This window comes from Hemiscyllium ocellatum, chromosome 4, assembly GCF_020745735.1.
Source record: "Hemiscyllium ocellatum isolate sHemOce1 chromosome 4, sHemOce1.pat.X.cur, whole genome shotgun sequence".
Lineage (NCBI taxonomy): Eukaryota > Metazoa > Chordata > Chondrichthyes > Orectolobiformes > Hemiscylliidae > Hemiscyllium > Hemiscyllium ocellatum.
This window is the reverse complement of record NC_083404.1, coordinates 6,867,362-6,884,030: the sequence shown is the minus strand read 5'-3', so window position 1 is coordinate 6,884,030 and position 16,669 is coordinate 6,867,362. Positions and strand designations below refer to the sequence as shown.

Genomic DNA, 16,669 nt, shown 5'->3' with positions numbered 1-16,669 from the left:
CACCCCAATACAGTCCCCCTGCCAACCCCACCAACACCGCCCCATGCCCATCCCCAACACCCCCAATACCTTCCATGCCCGCCCCCAACACTGCCCCCCAAACCCCAACACCATCCCCTGCCCGCCCTCAACACCCCCAATACTGTCCCCCTGCCTGCCCCCAACACCATCCAACACCACCCTCATGCACACCCCCAATCTCGTCCAACACCATTCCTCGCCCTCCCCCAATCCTGTCCAATACAGTTACCCTCCCTTCCCCAACCCCGTCCGACACTGCTCCCCGCCAACCGCCAACCCCATCCAACACCACCCCCAGCCCACCTGTCCCCAACCCGTTCCAACACGGCCCCCAACCCCATCTGCGCCCAACACAGTCCCACCCACCCCTCCCATCCACCCCAACCATGTCCAACACTGCCCTCGTCTTCCCCCAACCCCCGTCAGCCTCCCTCCCCTGCCCCCAGAGCAGCTGGAGTGGACACCAACAGTCAGACTGCTGCTGCCCTTTGTGAGGTAAGTCTCCAAATAGCGCACACACACACACACACACAGACAGACACAACTTTTTGACAAGTTCCACCTCTGCCCTGTACGTGACAATGTTAGAGAGATTATCTGGGGAAGTGGGGGTTTAGGGTTCACCCCTGTGTGGATCTCCAGGGAAAGTGTGTGGGGAGGGGGAGAGTGGGCAGGAGGTCAGTCATTTGGAAATGCTGCCTGGGTTCCCATTGATGTCCAGGACTGTTGTCGGCAGCTTTTCAGTGAGCCGAGATCGTTTTTAATCACTGTAAACAAAAGACACAATCGAGGTTGATAGAGCTCTTTGATGTAATGTTTCTATCGGGGCCTCCAGATCTCCTTCAGATAATCAAATATTTGGATAATTGATATTCAGATAATCGAGGTTCCTCTGTATTCTGTGCATTCTATGTGTGAAGAAGACCTATGATACAAACAGCTCATTAGACTAGATTATATTTAATCTATATTAAAGGCAATTATTTACCTGGTTTTCTGTTTCTAACTGTTGAATTAATGATAATGTCTTGATAGATGTAAAGCAAATCTGAAAGATAACAAAAGGATATAAGATGGAGGCGTAAAAGTAGGCCATTCATCCTATTGGGTCTGCTCTGCCATTCAATGAGGTTAGGGCTGATCTGACAATCCTCAAATTCACTTTCCTGCTTTATCTCAATAATCTTTTATTCCCTGAATGATTAAAAACATGTCTGTTGCAGCCTTGAATATACATAATGGCCCAACCTTGACAGCTCACTGCAGTAAAGAATTCCACAGATTCACTCCCCTCTACTAGAAGAACTCCTACTCATCTCTGTCTTAAATGGGTGATCCCTTATTTTGAGAATATGCTATCTGGTCCAGGACTCTCACAAGGGGAACAACGTTTCCACACTTACTGTGTCAAGTCCCCTAAAACCTTATATGCTTCAGTAAGGTCTTCTTTCATGCTTCTAAAAGCCAATGAGTACAGGCCCCAGCTACTCCACCTCTCCTTACATGACACTCCCACCATACTGGTATCAATCCAGTCCACCTTCTGTGGACTGCCTCCAAGCCATATATCTTTCCTTATATAAGGGGCCCAAAACTATTCACAGCATTCCTGTTATTGGCCTGACTAGTGCCTTGTATAGATTGAGTAAAACTTCCCGACTCTTATACTCTATCCTCTTTGAAATAAAGGTCAACATACTATTTGCCTTCCCTACTAGCCTCTGATCTTGGATGTTAATTTTTCCTTGATTCATGGATGAGGATTCCCAAAATCCTCTGTACTATATCTTTCTGCAGACCTTTACAGATGTTACGAAGTTTACTTCCATAATCAATACATACTGTAAATAATTGTAGCCTTAGCATTGATCCCTGTGGCCACAACTCCACAGATGCCATCCTCAAAATGCACCCTTTCTCCCAATTATGAGACTTCTATTAGTTAACCTATTCTCTATCTGTGCTACTATACTATCCCCAACACCATGGGCTCTCACTAAATAGACTTGTGTGCAGTACCTATCAAATGTCTTTTAAGATATATTACTTCACCTGGTTCCCCTTTATCTATTCTGCTTGTTAACTCCTCAAAGAGCTGTTATAAATTTGGCAGGTGTGAGTTCCTCTTCATGAAGCCATACTGACTCTGCATTATTAAGTATTTCTAAATATTCTGCTATTAAATCCTTTTCTAAGAGACTATTTAACATGTTCCCAATTATAGTTACCTTTTTCATCTCCCTCCTTTTCTGAATAAGGGTTTTACTGTAGCAGATTTCCAATACTCTGGCACTTAACAAAATTCTAGAAGATCACTTCTAGTGCACCCCACTAGGATGTAATCCATCAGCTACAGAGAACTACCGGTTTCCCTGGTACCTTTTCTCTAGTGATAGTTATGTCCTTCCTGCCCCCTTCAATTGGCCTCTTGATTATTTAGTATTTAATATCACGTGTTCAAACCATTCAGGATTTTTCTTTTTTACTCACAGACTGAAACAAATGTGCAGCTCTTATAGGCTGATGAAGAACACAGTTACCAAGCCTTGCATCCAACTCTGTCAAGTCAGCTGGATTCACACAAATAATGAAGCGATAAACAGCCAGACACTGTTTGGAATCTGGAATAAATATATTTTAGACCAAATGTAAATATATTTCTAACCTTTTACCATTTAAGAAATACTCTACACATCTGTCTCACCTTCCAAAGTGGATAACCTTACATTCTTCTACTTTATATTCCATCTGCCCTAACCTTGCCCATTCACTGAGATTGTCCAAATCCTCCTGAAGCCTCTTTACATCTTCCTTACAATACACATTCCCCACTTGGCTTTGCATCACCTGCGAATTTGGAAAGTTTATATTTGGTCTTCATCTCCAAATCATTGACATATATTGTGAAAAACTGGGACCCAAGTACTGATCCTTGTTGTAGCCCACTATTCAGAATCTGCCAAAGTGAGAATTATCCACTTACTCTTATTCTCTGTTTTTTGGAGTTTTTTTGTATTTATTAATTCATGCCATTACATTATATCACATGGGATGGGAACTAATCTTTGCAACCAAACTCCTGTGGGAGAGTTTATCAAAAGCCTTCTGAAAATTTAAGTATATTATGTACATCAGTTCTCCTTTATCAATTGTTAATAGAGAAGAAATCAAACCAAACTCAAATCATTAACTCTATTTCTCCCTCCACAGATGCTGCCAGACCTGTTGTATTTCTCCAGCATTCCCTGGGTTCATTTCAGCCTTTGTTCCTTTGATCTGAACTGAGGATTCCCACCCAGTGTGGTGGATAGTATTCAATCCACACTACACAGCTCAGCTTTCATTCCTTCTCCTCCATCCCAAGACCACAACTGGGTTCCACTTGTCCTCACCTTTCACCCAACTAGTCCCAAATTCAACAAATTATTCTTTAACTTTTTTTGGAGATGTCACTGTTGGACTATTGTGTACAAAGTTAAAAATCATACAACACCAGGTTATAGTCCAACAGGTTTATTTGGAAGCATTAGCTTTCGGAGCGCTGCTCCTTCATCAGGTGGTTGTGTAGTATAAGGTCGTAAGACACAGAATTTATAGCAAAAGTTTACAGTGTCATGTAACTGAAATTATATATTGAAAAAGATCTGGATTATTTATTAAGTCTCTCATCTTTTAGAATGGCCATGTTGGTTTCAGTTCTTTTGTATGTAAATTCCAGAACTATTTTAAAGTTACATTCTCAAGTGAACTTTAACAATAGGCGCCATTGAGTCATGGAGACGTACAGCACAGAAACAGACCCTTCGGTCCAACTCATCCATGCTGACCAGATGTCCCAACCCAATCTAGTCCCATTTGCCAGCACTTGGCCCATATCTCTCTAAACCCTTCCTATTCATATACCCATCCAGATGTCTTTTAAATGTTGCAATTGTACCAGCCTCCACCATTTCTTCTGGCAGCTCATCCCATACACGCACCACCTCCTGTGTGAAAAAGTTGCCCCTTAGATTCCTTTTACATCTTTCCCCTCTCACCTTAAATCTATCCCTCTAGTTCTGGACTCTCCCAGGGAAAAGACCTTCTCTATTTACCCTATCCATGCCCCTCATGATGTTGGCCCAGATAATGCATTGAAGGTGCAAGGTGATCTGTATGAGGCTGTCTGTGCCCCAATGTTCAGACTGATTCTATTTCTAAAAAAGGGATTTACAGAATCTTACATGGGATTCATGCAGTTTTTGAGCAAAATAAAATGTAATTCTGCAAGTACAAATTCACCCCACAAAAATATATGTGTATGTGTGCATGCGGATGTGTGTGTGTGTGTGTGTGCGCGAGGGTATGAGTATCTGTGACAGAGTGTGTGTATGTGTGAGTGTGAGTATAAAGGGTGCAATATAAAGTCTGTGAGAGGGTGCGTATGTGAGTGCATGTGTAAGTGAATAAGAGAGAGGTTGAGTATTAGAGAGGGTCTGCGTGAGCATATGGGTCTGTAGGAGTGTGAGTCTATGAGAGTGAGTGTTTGTGTGTGTGTGTGGGGGTTTCTGTGTCTGTGTAGTTTAGTGGGATCACCTGTAGTGTAACATGAACTCAAGGGCGTGGTTGAGGCCATCCCCATGGGTACTGATTCTGTACAATTAATCTTTTGCCACCCCTTCAAAAAACCTCAATCAAGTTACTGAGACACAAGTTCCCATAGACAAAGTCATGTTGACTATCCTGAATCAGTCCTTGCCTTTCCAAATGCATGTAAATACTGTCCCTCATAATCCCATCCAACAACTTACCCACTAGTGACGTAAGGCTCACCAGTCTATAATTCCTTGCAGCCTTTCTTAAATGATCTTACATGATCTCTCCACATTGCAATCAGATGGTTTTTGTGCAATTCGCACCTCATTTGACCATAACCTTTGCTTTTGCATCACATCAAATGCCACTCTGTTTGCCTGACCCATCATGAGATCCTTTGTTACCAAAGGTATTCTAGCATCCATCTTATCACAGACCTCCTTGCTCTTCCTGTTCTCAACCTTTCATTGCCATAGAATCTCTTACATTTCTATTCCTCTTTAATTCTGATGGAAAATCACTGACCTGGAACTTCTTGTATTTTGGTAGTGTCATTTTCTGGAGTTTCATGGAGGGTTTCTCTCCAGGGACCATAGCGATCTTATGTTGCACATCTCATTAATTACGCAACTCAGTTCCGAAGTGCCTTCTCATTGAATGTTGTGGCCACATAGGCCACATGATACTGCATGGACCTTCAAGCATTGACACTATGAAAGCCATATTTAAACCCGAACCGGACACCAGCTCAAATGCTGCAAACTACCACTCAAAGTCCATTATTTAAATGTTATCCTAGAAAATATAGAGTCATATAGAATTGAAGTAGACCCTTCGGTGCAAACATGAAACGTCGACCATGTTTCCAAACTAAACTAGTTCCACTTGCCTGCATTTGGCCCATATATCTCCAAACCTTTCCTATTCATATACAGGTGCACAATCCTTTATCCAAAATGCTTGGGACCAATTGGTTTTCGGAATTCAAAATTTTTTGAATTTCAGAATAATTGGCAGTTTGATGGTGAAATTTTTAAAAATCTTTCGGAATAATAGACCTACTGTAAGCAAAAAGGGCCATGAGAAAGAATTGAGGCCAGCTAGTGCTGGGCCATGCTCCTGCATGTTGCATCTGAGTGACATGCATCGAGTGGGTGTGGACTTGGGTTAACAGTTTGCATGCCAAACAACCTTGTTAATGAGAAAAAAGTTTCACAAAAAAACCTTCAGACTTTGGCTCTTTTTGGTTTTTGGATAAAGGGTTGTCTACCTGTACTTTTCCAAATATCTTTTAAACGTTGTAACTGTACTTGCATCCAACACTTCCTCTAGTAGTTCATTCCATACATGAACCACTCTGTGTAAAAAAAGTTGTCTTTCATGTCCTTTTTTAGAACTTTCTCCTCTCCCTTAAAAATATCCCCTCTAGTTTTGAATACCCCCACCTGAGGGAATTAACCCTTGCTATTCACTTTATCTATAATAGACAGGCAGGACAATGGAAGAACACAGTTGAGAGTGTGTTGCTGGAAAAGCACAACAGGTCAGACAGCATCCGAGGAGCAGGAAAATCGACTATTTGGGCTGGAGCCCTTTATCAGGAATCCTGATGAAGGGCTCCAACCCAAAACATCGATTTTCCTGCTACTCGGATGCTGCCTGACCTGCTGTGCTTTTTCAGCAACACACTCTCAACTCTGATCTCCAGCATCACTGTCTCCTAGCTGGAAGAACACAGCAAGCCAGACAGCATCAGGAGGTGAAAAAGTCAACATTTCAGGTGTAACCCTTCTTCAAGACTTTCCGCCTCCTGATGCTGCCCTGGCTTGCTGAGTTCTTCCAGCCTCCTGTCTATTTTGGAATCCAGCATTTGTAGTTTTTGTTGGCTCATTCACTTTACCTATGCCCCTCATGATTTTATAAACCTCTATAAGGTCACTCCTCATTGTCCCACACTCCAGTGAAAAAAGTCTCAACCTACCCAGCCTATTTTTATAACTCAAACCCTTCATTCCCGGCAACATCCTGGTAAATCTTTTCTGAATCCTCTCCAATTTAATAATATCATTCTATAGCTGGGTGACCAGAACTATACATAGTATTCCAGAAGAGGCTTCAACAAAGCCCTGTACAACCTCAACTTGCTGTTCCAAGATCTGAGCAATGAAGGCAAGCACGCTAAATGCCTTTTTAAGCACCACATCTACTTGTGAGACAAATTTCAAAGAATTATGTACCTGTCTCTCCTTTCTATAATACTACCTAGGGTCATATCATTAATTGTGTAACTCCTGCCTTGTTTGTTTTACTAAAATGCAATTCCTCACATTTATCCAAATTAAACTCTATCTGCACTCCTCAGCCCATTGACCCAATTGACGTTGATCTCTTTGTAATCTTAGATACACTTCTTCACCGTCCACTATACCATCAGTTTTGGTGTCATCTGCAAACTTACTAATCACGCCTCCCATATTCTCATCCAAATATCTTACATAAATGATAGACAAAAGTGCACCCAGTACCGATCCCTGTCGAATACCGCTGCTCACTGGTCTCCAGTCCTCCACTACCACTCTATGTTTCCTGCCATTAAACCAATTTTGTATCCAGTTGGCAGACTGACCCTGAGTCCCATGTAATCTAACTTTACTACTTGGTCTACCATATTGAACCTTGTCAAAGGCTTTCTAAAGTCCATGTAAACAACATCTACTGCTCTGCCCTCATCAACCTTTATTCCCTCACATGAAACCATACTGACTATCCCTAATCAGTCCTCTACAAAAGCATGTAAATCCTATCATTCAGAAGCAACCTACCCACCACCGATGTCAGGCTCATTGGTCTATAGTTCCCAGACTTCTCATGTCAGCCTTTCTTAAATAAGGGCACAACATTAGCCACCCCCCAGTTCTCTGGCACCTCACTTGTGGTTATAGATGATACAAATATCTCTGCTAGGGGCCATGCAATTTCTTCCTGAACTTGCCCTTGGTACACATGATCAAGTCCCAGAGATTTATCTACCTATATTTCTAAGACCTCTAGCAGTCCCTCTGTAATGTGAACTGTTTTCAAAACATTAATATTTATTTCCCTGAATTCTCTAGCCTCCATTTCTTTATCCACAGAAAAAGCTGACATGAAATATTCATTTAGTATCTCTCTCATCTCCTGAGATTCAACACATAGACAACCTCGTGATCTTTAAGGGGCCCTATTCTCTGTCTAGTTGCTCTTAATGTACTTTAGAATTATTCTCTTAAGAATGCCCCTACACTCTTTATATTTCAAGAGATTCATTTGATCCCATTGTCTATATCCAATATATGATTCTGTCTTATTCTTGACTATAACCTCAATATCTTTATTCATCTATTGTTCCCTACTTTGACCAGCTTTACCTCTCACATAACAGGAACATAATGCCTCGGTAATCTCATTATCACACTTTTGAAAGCCTCTCACTTGTCAGTCATCCCCTTACCTGTGAACAGTCTACTTCAATCAACTTTTGAAAGTTCTTGTCATACCATTAGATGGTAGAGAAAGGTAAGATGGCACCCTAATTCCTGGGCAAAGACCTGGGAATCCTATAGTGCTGGGCAGCATGGCCATGTTCCTTTTTCTGGATTGCTAAAGGAGGCCAATACACCAGACAATGAGAGTTGGAACAAGATAGCCATCTGGGTCATTGCAGGTTTTTGTTAGTCACTCAAAAAACTGGATCGAAAGTTGGAAGAGTCCAGCAACATTAGTGATACTGTGCTGAACCCATGACATGGCTGTTATGGACAGCCATGTCTACAACACTCATTGGTTGCCAGAAATGCACACAGATTTACATTCCATCGCTTTAGCCTTTGGTGGTCAGTGTCAATGATAAGATTTCAGGGACAAGGGAGGAAGGTTCATTTGAAGCATTCAAAAGGGAACTAGACTGTGATCTGAAAGGGAAAACTGTAGGATTACAGGCAGAAGGGAGGAGAATGGCACACACGAGGATAGCCATTGCAGACTTGATGCTTTGGATTGTTTTGTGATTCAGCCATCATAAAGTTTAGGCTTTTGAGGAACTGCTACTACAGATTTAGTACAGAGAGCTTCATCATGCTTTTACTTTCAAAGTAGAGTCATAGAGGAGTGGGGTGGGGGCGGGGGAGGGGGGGGGGGGATGGGGAGAGGGTACCTGGAGTTGCAGTGAGAGAGAGAGAGACTCACTGAGATTCTTGTGGAGAGAGGACAACTTCTTCAAGGCAGGCATCCTTGTAAAAGGATTCGCAGTAAGGTTAAAATCAACTAGGCAAAAGTGAGGACTACAGATGCTGGAAACCAGAGTCTAGATTATAGTGGTGCTGGAAAAGCACAGCAGGTCAGGCAGCATCCAAGGAGCAGGAAAATCAATGTTTTGGGCAAAAGTTTTTCATCCGGAATGGAGGCAGGGTGTCTCCAGGGTGGAGAGATAAATGGGGGAGGGTGCCCTTGTGATTCAAAACAAACTGATCCAATTCAGATACCAAATAATAGCAGTTTTACAGCTTGACTGGAGATCTACGAGTCATTTCTAGATGGGTGAGGATACATTGAGATGCCTTCTTCATCACCTTGTTAATGTATGCTGGCCATGCAAATAAATACCTATGCACTTAACAAAAAACAGAAAGATCACTGGACTTGAAATGTTGACTGTTTCTCTCTACTGATGTTCTCAGAGCTGCTGAGTTTCTCCAGCCAATCTTACTTTTATTTCAGATTTTCAGCATCTGCAGATGAGGGACTATGCAGATTGGAGAACCGTGAAGCCCCTCTTTGAGTCCCCAGCAGACTGGTGGGAAACAGTAAAAGGGAACATCAAGAGGTTCTTCATCCTCAAAGGTGTTCAGGAGGCGAGAGAGAGGCAGGGAAAACTGTCCCAGCTCCAGGAAAGTATGCAGAACCTGCTCCTGCTACAGACGATGGGGGTCGATGTTACGGAGGACCTCAAGAAGGTGAAGGGCCAGCAAGCCTCGCTCTTTGCCTCGGAGGCTTCCAAGATAATCTTCCGGTCCAGGGTCCGCTCGGTGGAGCAGGACGAGACGTGCTCACATTTCTTCTTCCAGAAGGTGCACAAAGAGAGCTATGTGCTCAGCATCCTGAAGGAAGAAGTTGGCTCGATAACGTTATCTCAGGCTGACATCATGAGGATCAGTAAATCCTTCTATGCCAGCCTGTATGACAAGAAGCCAACTGACAGTGCGGCCTCCCAGTCGTTCCTGTCCTCTATCACGGAGGTCTTAGACGACAGAACACACGAGAGGCTGGACCAGCCGCTATCTCTGGACGAGCTGACCAAGGCCCTTGAATCCTTCGAAAAGAATAAAACTCCCGGAAGCGACGGCTTACCGGTCAAGCTCTATTCCTCTCTGTGGGACTTGATTGGCCAGGACCTGCTGGAGGTGTATGTCAGTATGCTTCAGGCAGGTACCATGAGTGAATCCATGAGGAAGGGCATCATCACCCTCATTTACAAGTGGAAGGGGGAGAGGGAGGAACTCAAAAATTGGAGACCAATCACACTGTTGAAATCCTGTCAAAGGTAATCGCCAACCGGGTCAGGTCTGCTCTGGGGTCAGTGATTCACCCTGACCAAACCTGTGCTGTGCCAGGCAGGAAGATCGCTGAGAGTCTCGCATTCCTCAGGGAAACAATCGCTTACGTGCAGGACAGAGGGTTGGACACCTGCCTGATCAGCCTGCACCAGGAGAAAGCCTTTGACAGGATATCACACATGTATATGAGAGGTGTTCTCTCCAAAATGGGCTTTGGGGAGGGAATCTGCAATTGGATCAGACTGCTCTACACCGACATTGGCAGCTGCAAATGTGTTGCTGGTCAAAGCACAGCAGGCCAGGCAGCATCTCAGGAATAGAGAATTTGACGTTTCGAGCGTAAGCCGACATTGGCAGTGCAGTCTCAATCAATGGGTGGGAATCAGATAGCTTCCAGTCAGATCTGGAGTCAGTCAGGGCTGCCCTCTCCCTCCTGCCTTGTTTGTGTGCTGCATAGAGCCATTTGCCGAGTCCATCAGGAAGGATGCGAGCCTGAGAGGGGTGACTATTCCTGGCAGCGGGGGCCTGCAGGTTAAGACCTCCCTCTACATGGATGACGTCGCCGTTTTCTGCTCGGATGCGCTGTCCGTGCGCAGACTCATGTACATTTGTGACCAGTTCGAATGGGCCTCGGGGGCCAAGATAAACCGAGGCAAGAGCGAGGCTATGCTCTTCGGGAACTGGGCCGACCAATCCTCGATCCCCTTCACCGTCAGGACCGACCACCTGAAGGTGCTGGGTATTTGGTTCGGGGGGGGGGGGGCTGGGGCGTGCGCCAAGTATTGGGAGGAGCGCATCAGCAAAGTGAGGCAGAAACTGGGCAGATGGAAGCTACGGTCGCTCTCCATCACGGGAAAAAACCTGGTCATCAGGTGTGAGGCACTGTCATTGCTATTATACGTGGCACAGGTCTGGCCTCTTCCCAGAACCTGTGCCGCTGCAGTCACCCAGGCCATCTTCCAGTTTATATGGAGTTCAAAGATGGACCGGGTCCGAAGGGACTCGCTGTACAAAGATCTGGGCAACGGGGGAAAAAATACACCCAATGCCACCCTCACCCTGATGGCCACCTTTGTGTGTGGCTGCATCAAGCTGTGTGTGGATCCCCAGTAAGCAAACACCAAGTGTCACTACGTACTGAGGTTCTACCTGTCCCCAGTGTTACAGAGGATGGGCCTGGCCTCGCTGCCGCAGAACGCTCCAAGTAGTTTGACCGTTCCGTATCACCTGTCCTTCGTGGAGAAGTTTATGAAGAAAAACACCTTTGACCACAAGTCCTCGAGACCCTTCGGGAAAAGGAGAGGGTGGATCCTATCGAGCAGTTCCCTGAGCAGACTGTCAAAGCCATTTGGCAGAATGCCTCATCGCCAGAACTTTCCAACAAGCACCAAGACATGGCTTGGCTGGTGGTGAGAAGGGCTCTGCCTGTGAGATCCTTTATGCACGCCCGGACTCTCAGCCGCACCGCACGCTGCCCTCGAAGCGGCTGCGGGGGGAACGAGATTGTCACACACCTCCTTCTGGAATGTGCCTATGCAGAGGAAGTCTGGAGAGGAATGCAGTGATGTTTGTCAAGGTTCGTCCCGAGCAGCGCCGTGATGCGGGACTCTGTGTTCTACGGCCTGTTCCCCTGGACGCACACTGAGACGAACATTGACCGTGCTGGAGGATCATCAATTCAGTGAAGGACACTCTCTGGGCGGTCCGAAACCTGTTGATCTTCCAGCTGACCCCAACTGAGTATTGCAGACTGGCACATTCCAAGGTCCAGGACTATGTGTTGAGGGACACGCTGAAGCTTGGGGCAGCTGCTGCCAAGGTGCGGTGGGGAAAGACCACCGTGTAACATCTGCCTGCCTAAAGAAGAACAGGGGGCCCATGCAGTTGTTTAGGGCTCTGCTGATGCCTCAGCTAAATATATGGGCATATAAGTGATAAATGCACAGACCTGTATATAACAATGATAATTTCTTATCTGTGTATGTAAATGTTGACATATGTATGGCATGACCAACTGTACAGACCATCAAATTATTTTATGAATAAAGTATATTTTGAAATAAAAAAATCTGCAGATTTTTGTTTTATTTTATAAATTTGTATTTATCCGGGTGATCAATATTTGACCACAAACAGGTGTGAGGAACGGTTCAGTGTAAAGATCTGTGCTAATAATAATAAATTATAAATAAAAATAATAATAACACTATAATAATAAACCCAGCAAATTAATGAAATAAAACAAAGATGCTGGAAATCTGAAATAAAAACAGAAATTGTTAAAGAAACTCAGGACATCTGGATTTGAAAACCTTTCCTCAGAACCTGGTCCTGTCATTCTGTGGACAAACAGAGGGAACCTTTTGAGTTCAGTAACCATTCTTCAGAGTTGTAGAAAGATCATTGGACTGGACTTGGCAATAATTTTACCCATTTGTTTCTGTTTGTTGCCATTCCTCATGTAATTAGTATTTGTTTTAAGATACCATCACACAAATGCAACTTTGGATGAATCGTTGGAAAACTGATCTCCTTTTTTAAAAAAAATTACCATTGTAGCGAATGCAGTCGTTGATAAATTTGTGCAGCCCTCCAGTCCTATCCAAGTAAACGAGAGCCAGCTCCTTCAGAGGCAGGTCCTCGGCGGCCATGTTGTTTTTTAACGGTTCTCGCCCACCCCCCCAACCGCGCAGTGACCGGCCCAGACCGGCCTGAACCGGCCCAGACCGCTGCAATCCGGACAAGATCCCCGGTGATTCCCACAGCACAACATCAGCCAGCTTGTCAAATCAAGATAACGGCTAAGAGCGAAAGATTGGCGACAGAGAGAGAGAGAAAAAAATAGTGGCTCTAGTTTGTTTATAAAGAGTCAGCGGAACGTTGACATGAGGTGCGGTTATAGTCGCTTCTCCAAAATTAATTTCTACCCACTCCTGATCAAAAGTCGGCAGTCTACGAGTTACAGGGGATGAGATTGACTATTTTCGCAGTGCAATGATAGCAATCTTCTGGGAATTCATCTATCTCCCTTTTGGACGGACATTTTCCTACCCCTTTTAGAAATGTTGGCTTAGTGTCATTGCGAAAGGAATAGTCATTTGGACAGAAATTACTGAAGTGAGCCTGAAAAACAGTATTCCGGTTTGCAAAAGGAAGAGCGATAGTCAAAAACGAATGCCGAGGCAGTTGCAAGTTAAGGGAGAGGCAGGAATATTTCACTGTGACTAGGTCCAGCCCAGATGTAGCCTGTGCATTCCCATCATTCATGGAGCAGTTGGGGAGATGGTGCTGTGGTGGTAATGAAAGGACCAGGTTCTGAGGAAAGGTTTTCAAATCCTATTGCGGCGGGTGGCTGATCAACTAATGTTGTTTATTCCCTTTAGAGAAGGAAATGTGGTCTGTCCTATGTCCTGATAAAGGGCTTATGCCCGAAACGTCGAATTTCCTATTCCTTGGATGCTGCCTAACCTGCTGTGCTTTAACCAGCAACACATTTTCAACTGTCCTATGTATAACTCTAGAATTTGATTAGAGTTAAAAATCTCACAACACCAGGTTATAGTCCAACAGGTTTAATTGGAAGCACAGTAGCTTTTGGAGCATCGCACCTTCATCAGGTGATGGGGCTGGATCCTAACACAGAATTTATAGCAAAAATTTACAGTGTAATGTAACTGAAATTATACATTGAAAAATTGATTGTTAAGTCTTTAACAGCTAACCTGAGAATGCAACTTTTAAAAAAAGGTTTTGTGATTTACGCATGAAATAAGTGAAACCATATGGTATTCAAACAGATAGAGGGCGGCACGGTGGCACAGTGGTTAGCACTGATGCCTCACAGTGCCAGAGACCTGGGTTCAATTCCCACCTCAGGCGACTGACTGTGTGGAGTTTGCACATTCTCCCCGTGTCTGCCCGGGTTTCCTCCGGGTGCTCCGGTTTCCTCCCACAGTCCAAAGATGTGCAGGTTAGGTGAATTGGCCATGCTAAATTGCCCGTAGTGTTAGGTGTAGGGGTATGGGTGGGTTGCGCTTCAGCGGGTCGGTGTGGACTTGGGCCGAAGGGCCTGTTTCCACACTGTAGGTAATCTAATCTAAGATGAAAGACAACAGTCAATTTTTCAATCTATAATTTCAGTTACATCACACTGTCAATTTTGCTATAAATTCTGTGTGTTAGGATTGTGCCCTTCACTATCACCTGGTGAAGGAGCGATGCTCCAAAAGCTAGCGTGCTTCCAATTAAACCTGTTGGACTATAACCTGGTGTGTGATTTTTAACTTTGTACACCCCAGTCCAATACCGGCATCTCCAAATTATGACTAGAATTTGATTGTCAGACCTCTAGTTTCACACACAGTTCGGTATGGGCAACTCATTTCCTAAGAAGGGAAACAATGGGAACAATGTATTAAGATATAAGAAATAGGATACCATAGAAGGTCCAGCACTGCAGTCCACAAGAGTCTGATGCTTTGGAGGATATTGTTTCACCAGAACAACAATCAAATGCCACATAAGAGTTGATCACTCTACTGCCTTGCTGTTGATTTATATGTTGTGTATATTGCTAGATGCTATCTTTTTTCATTCATTCACAGGATGTGGACAATGCTGGCTACCCATCATTTATTGCCCACCCTGAACCACACTTGTGAAGGTAATGGTGAACTTTCTGAACAGCTGCTACCTGTGTCATGTTGGTATACCCATAATGCTCTTAGGGAGTTCCAGAATTTTGACACAGTGATTGTTGAGGAATGGCCATGAAAATGATGTTTAGAAACATAAAGTCTCTACAGTGCAGAAAGAGGATATTTGGCCCAGCAAGTTTGCATTAACTTTCCAAAGAACATTTCATCCTATCTCTGTAACCCTGTATTTTACCATGGCTAATCCACCTAGCCTGCAATCCCTGAACACTATGGAAAATTTAGCAAGGCCATATCAACCAACCTGCACATCTTTGGCCTTTGGGGGAAAACTGGAACACCTGGTGGAAACTCAGACCAACAACTAAGAGTAGAATCTCTTGAAGATGCTATCTGTGTGGTAATGTCACTGGTCAGAAATTAAACCAGATGGACCAATTAGCATTGACCTAAGCACTGGAAATGACAATGGCAGTAACAGTTCTGGCACCCCTGCAAAGTCTTACTTACATCTAAGGACTTGTGCCAAAATTGGGAGGGCTAGTCTTTGATTTGTTATTATCACATATATCAATGAAAAGTATTGTCATGTGCGTCATCCAGACAAATCATGCCTTGTATATGTACATCAGGGTAATAGAACAGGATGCAGGATATTGTGTTACAATTACAGAGAAATTTCAGAGAAAGATCATCTTTAATATATGAGAGGTCCGTTTAAAAGTTTGATAACAGCAGGAAAGAAGCTGATTTGAATGTGTTGATACACATTTTCAAGTTTTTGTATCTTCTGCCCGATGGAAGAGAGTCTTTGAATATAGTGGTTGCTTTCCTAAGGCAGGGGAAAAGTATAGATGGAGTCAATGGAATGAAGGCTGGTTTGCGTGATGAGTTGGGCTGCATTCAGTCAAGCAACAACCTGACGTTGACATACTCCCAAATCATACCTGAATGTCCTAGATACCACCAATACAATCCCTGGGTATGTTCTGAACATTCAGCAGGTCAGACGCATCATAGGTGGTGGCACAGTAGTATACTGTGGGAAAAGAATTGACATGGGACTCCTCATCATTGACTCCAGAGATTGACACCAGATCAAACTTGGGCAAAGGAAACCTACATACCCTCCAATCTTGAAGGATGAAAAAATTACTCTTCCATTTGATCACCACTTGGAAAAAACATTGATGCTGGACAGGGCACTCTGACCTTTGATAATGTACTCTGATAGACGACAAGGTCCAGCATCAAAAGTGGCTTGTTACTACTACTACTACTGGCCGAGCTGGTTGAGTCCTAAAATACTTAGTTACTAGATAGGACGTGCAACAAGTGATGGGGGGAAACCAACAAAAATGTACTTGATCTTGTCCTCACCAACCTACATGTAGCAGATCAATCTGTCCTTGACAGTATCAGGATTCCTGATGAAGGGCTTATGCCCGAAACATCGAATTTCCTATTCCTTGGATGCTGCCTAACCTGCTGTGCTTTAACCAGCAACACATTTTCAGCTGTGATCTCCAGCATCTGCAGACCTAATTTTTTACCCAAAGATTTTAACCTACTGCGAATCCTCTTGCAAGGATGCCTTCCTTGAAGAAGCTCTCTTCCTCCCTCTACAAGGTTTTCAGTGAGTCTCTCTCTCACTGCACCCCCCAGGTCATCTCCTCTGCACAGAAGCTCTTCAGCCACGTTCTCAAACAGACTCGTTACCACAGCCACATCTCCTTCCTCAACACCTGTCTACGGAACCGACTGATCCCACACGGACTCCGAACTACATTCCAACCAACAAAATTTGGACCCAACCAGGACAACCTG

General features: G+C 44.1%; 1 protein-coding gene across 1 annotated transcript in view; it reads right to left on the bottom strand.

Annotated features, from left to right (window-relative positions):
• mcmdc2 (minichromosome maintenance domain containing 2) overlaps window positions 1–12,838 on the bottom strand; it is a 77,470-nt gene extending 64,632 nt beyond the window's left edge. Inside the window, exons 1-3 of the mRNA XM_060824100.1 lie at window positions 12,739–12,838; window positions 2,512–2,642; window positions 1,010–1,069 (exon numbers count right to left, since the gene is read on the bottom strand). Of these exons, the coding sequence (XP_060680083.1) occupies window positions 1,010–1,069; window positions 2,512–2,642; window positions 12,739–12,838 (291 nt within the window). The remainder of the gene's footprint in view (window positions 1–1,009; window positions 1,070–2,511; window positions 2,643–12,738) is intronic.
• Window positions 12,839–16,669: the final 3,831 nt, after the last annotated feature.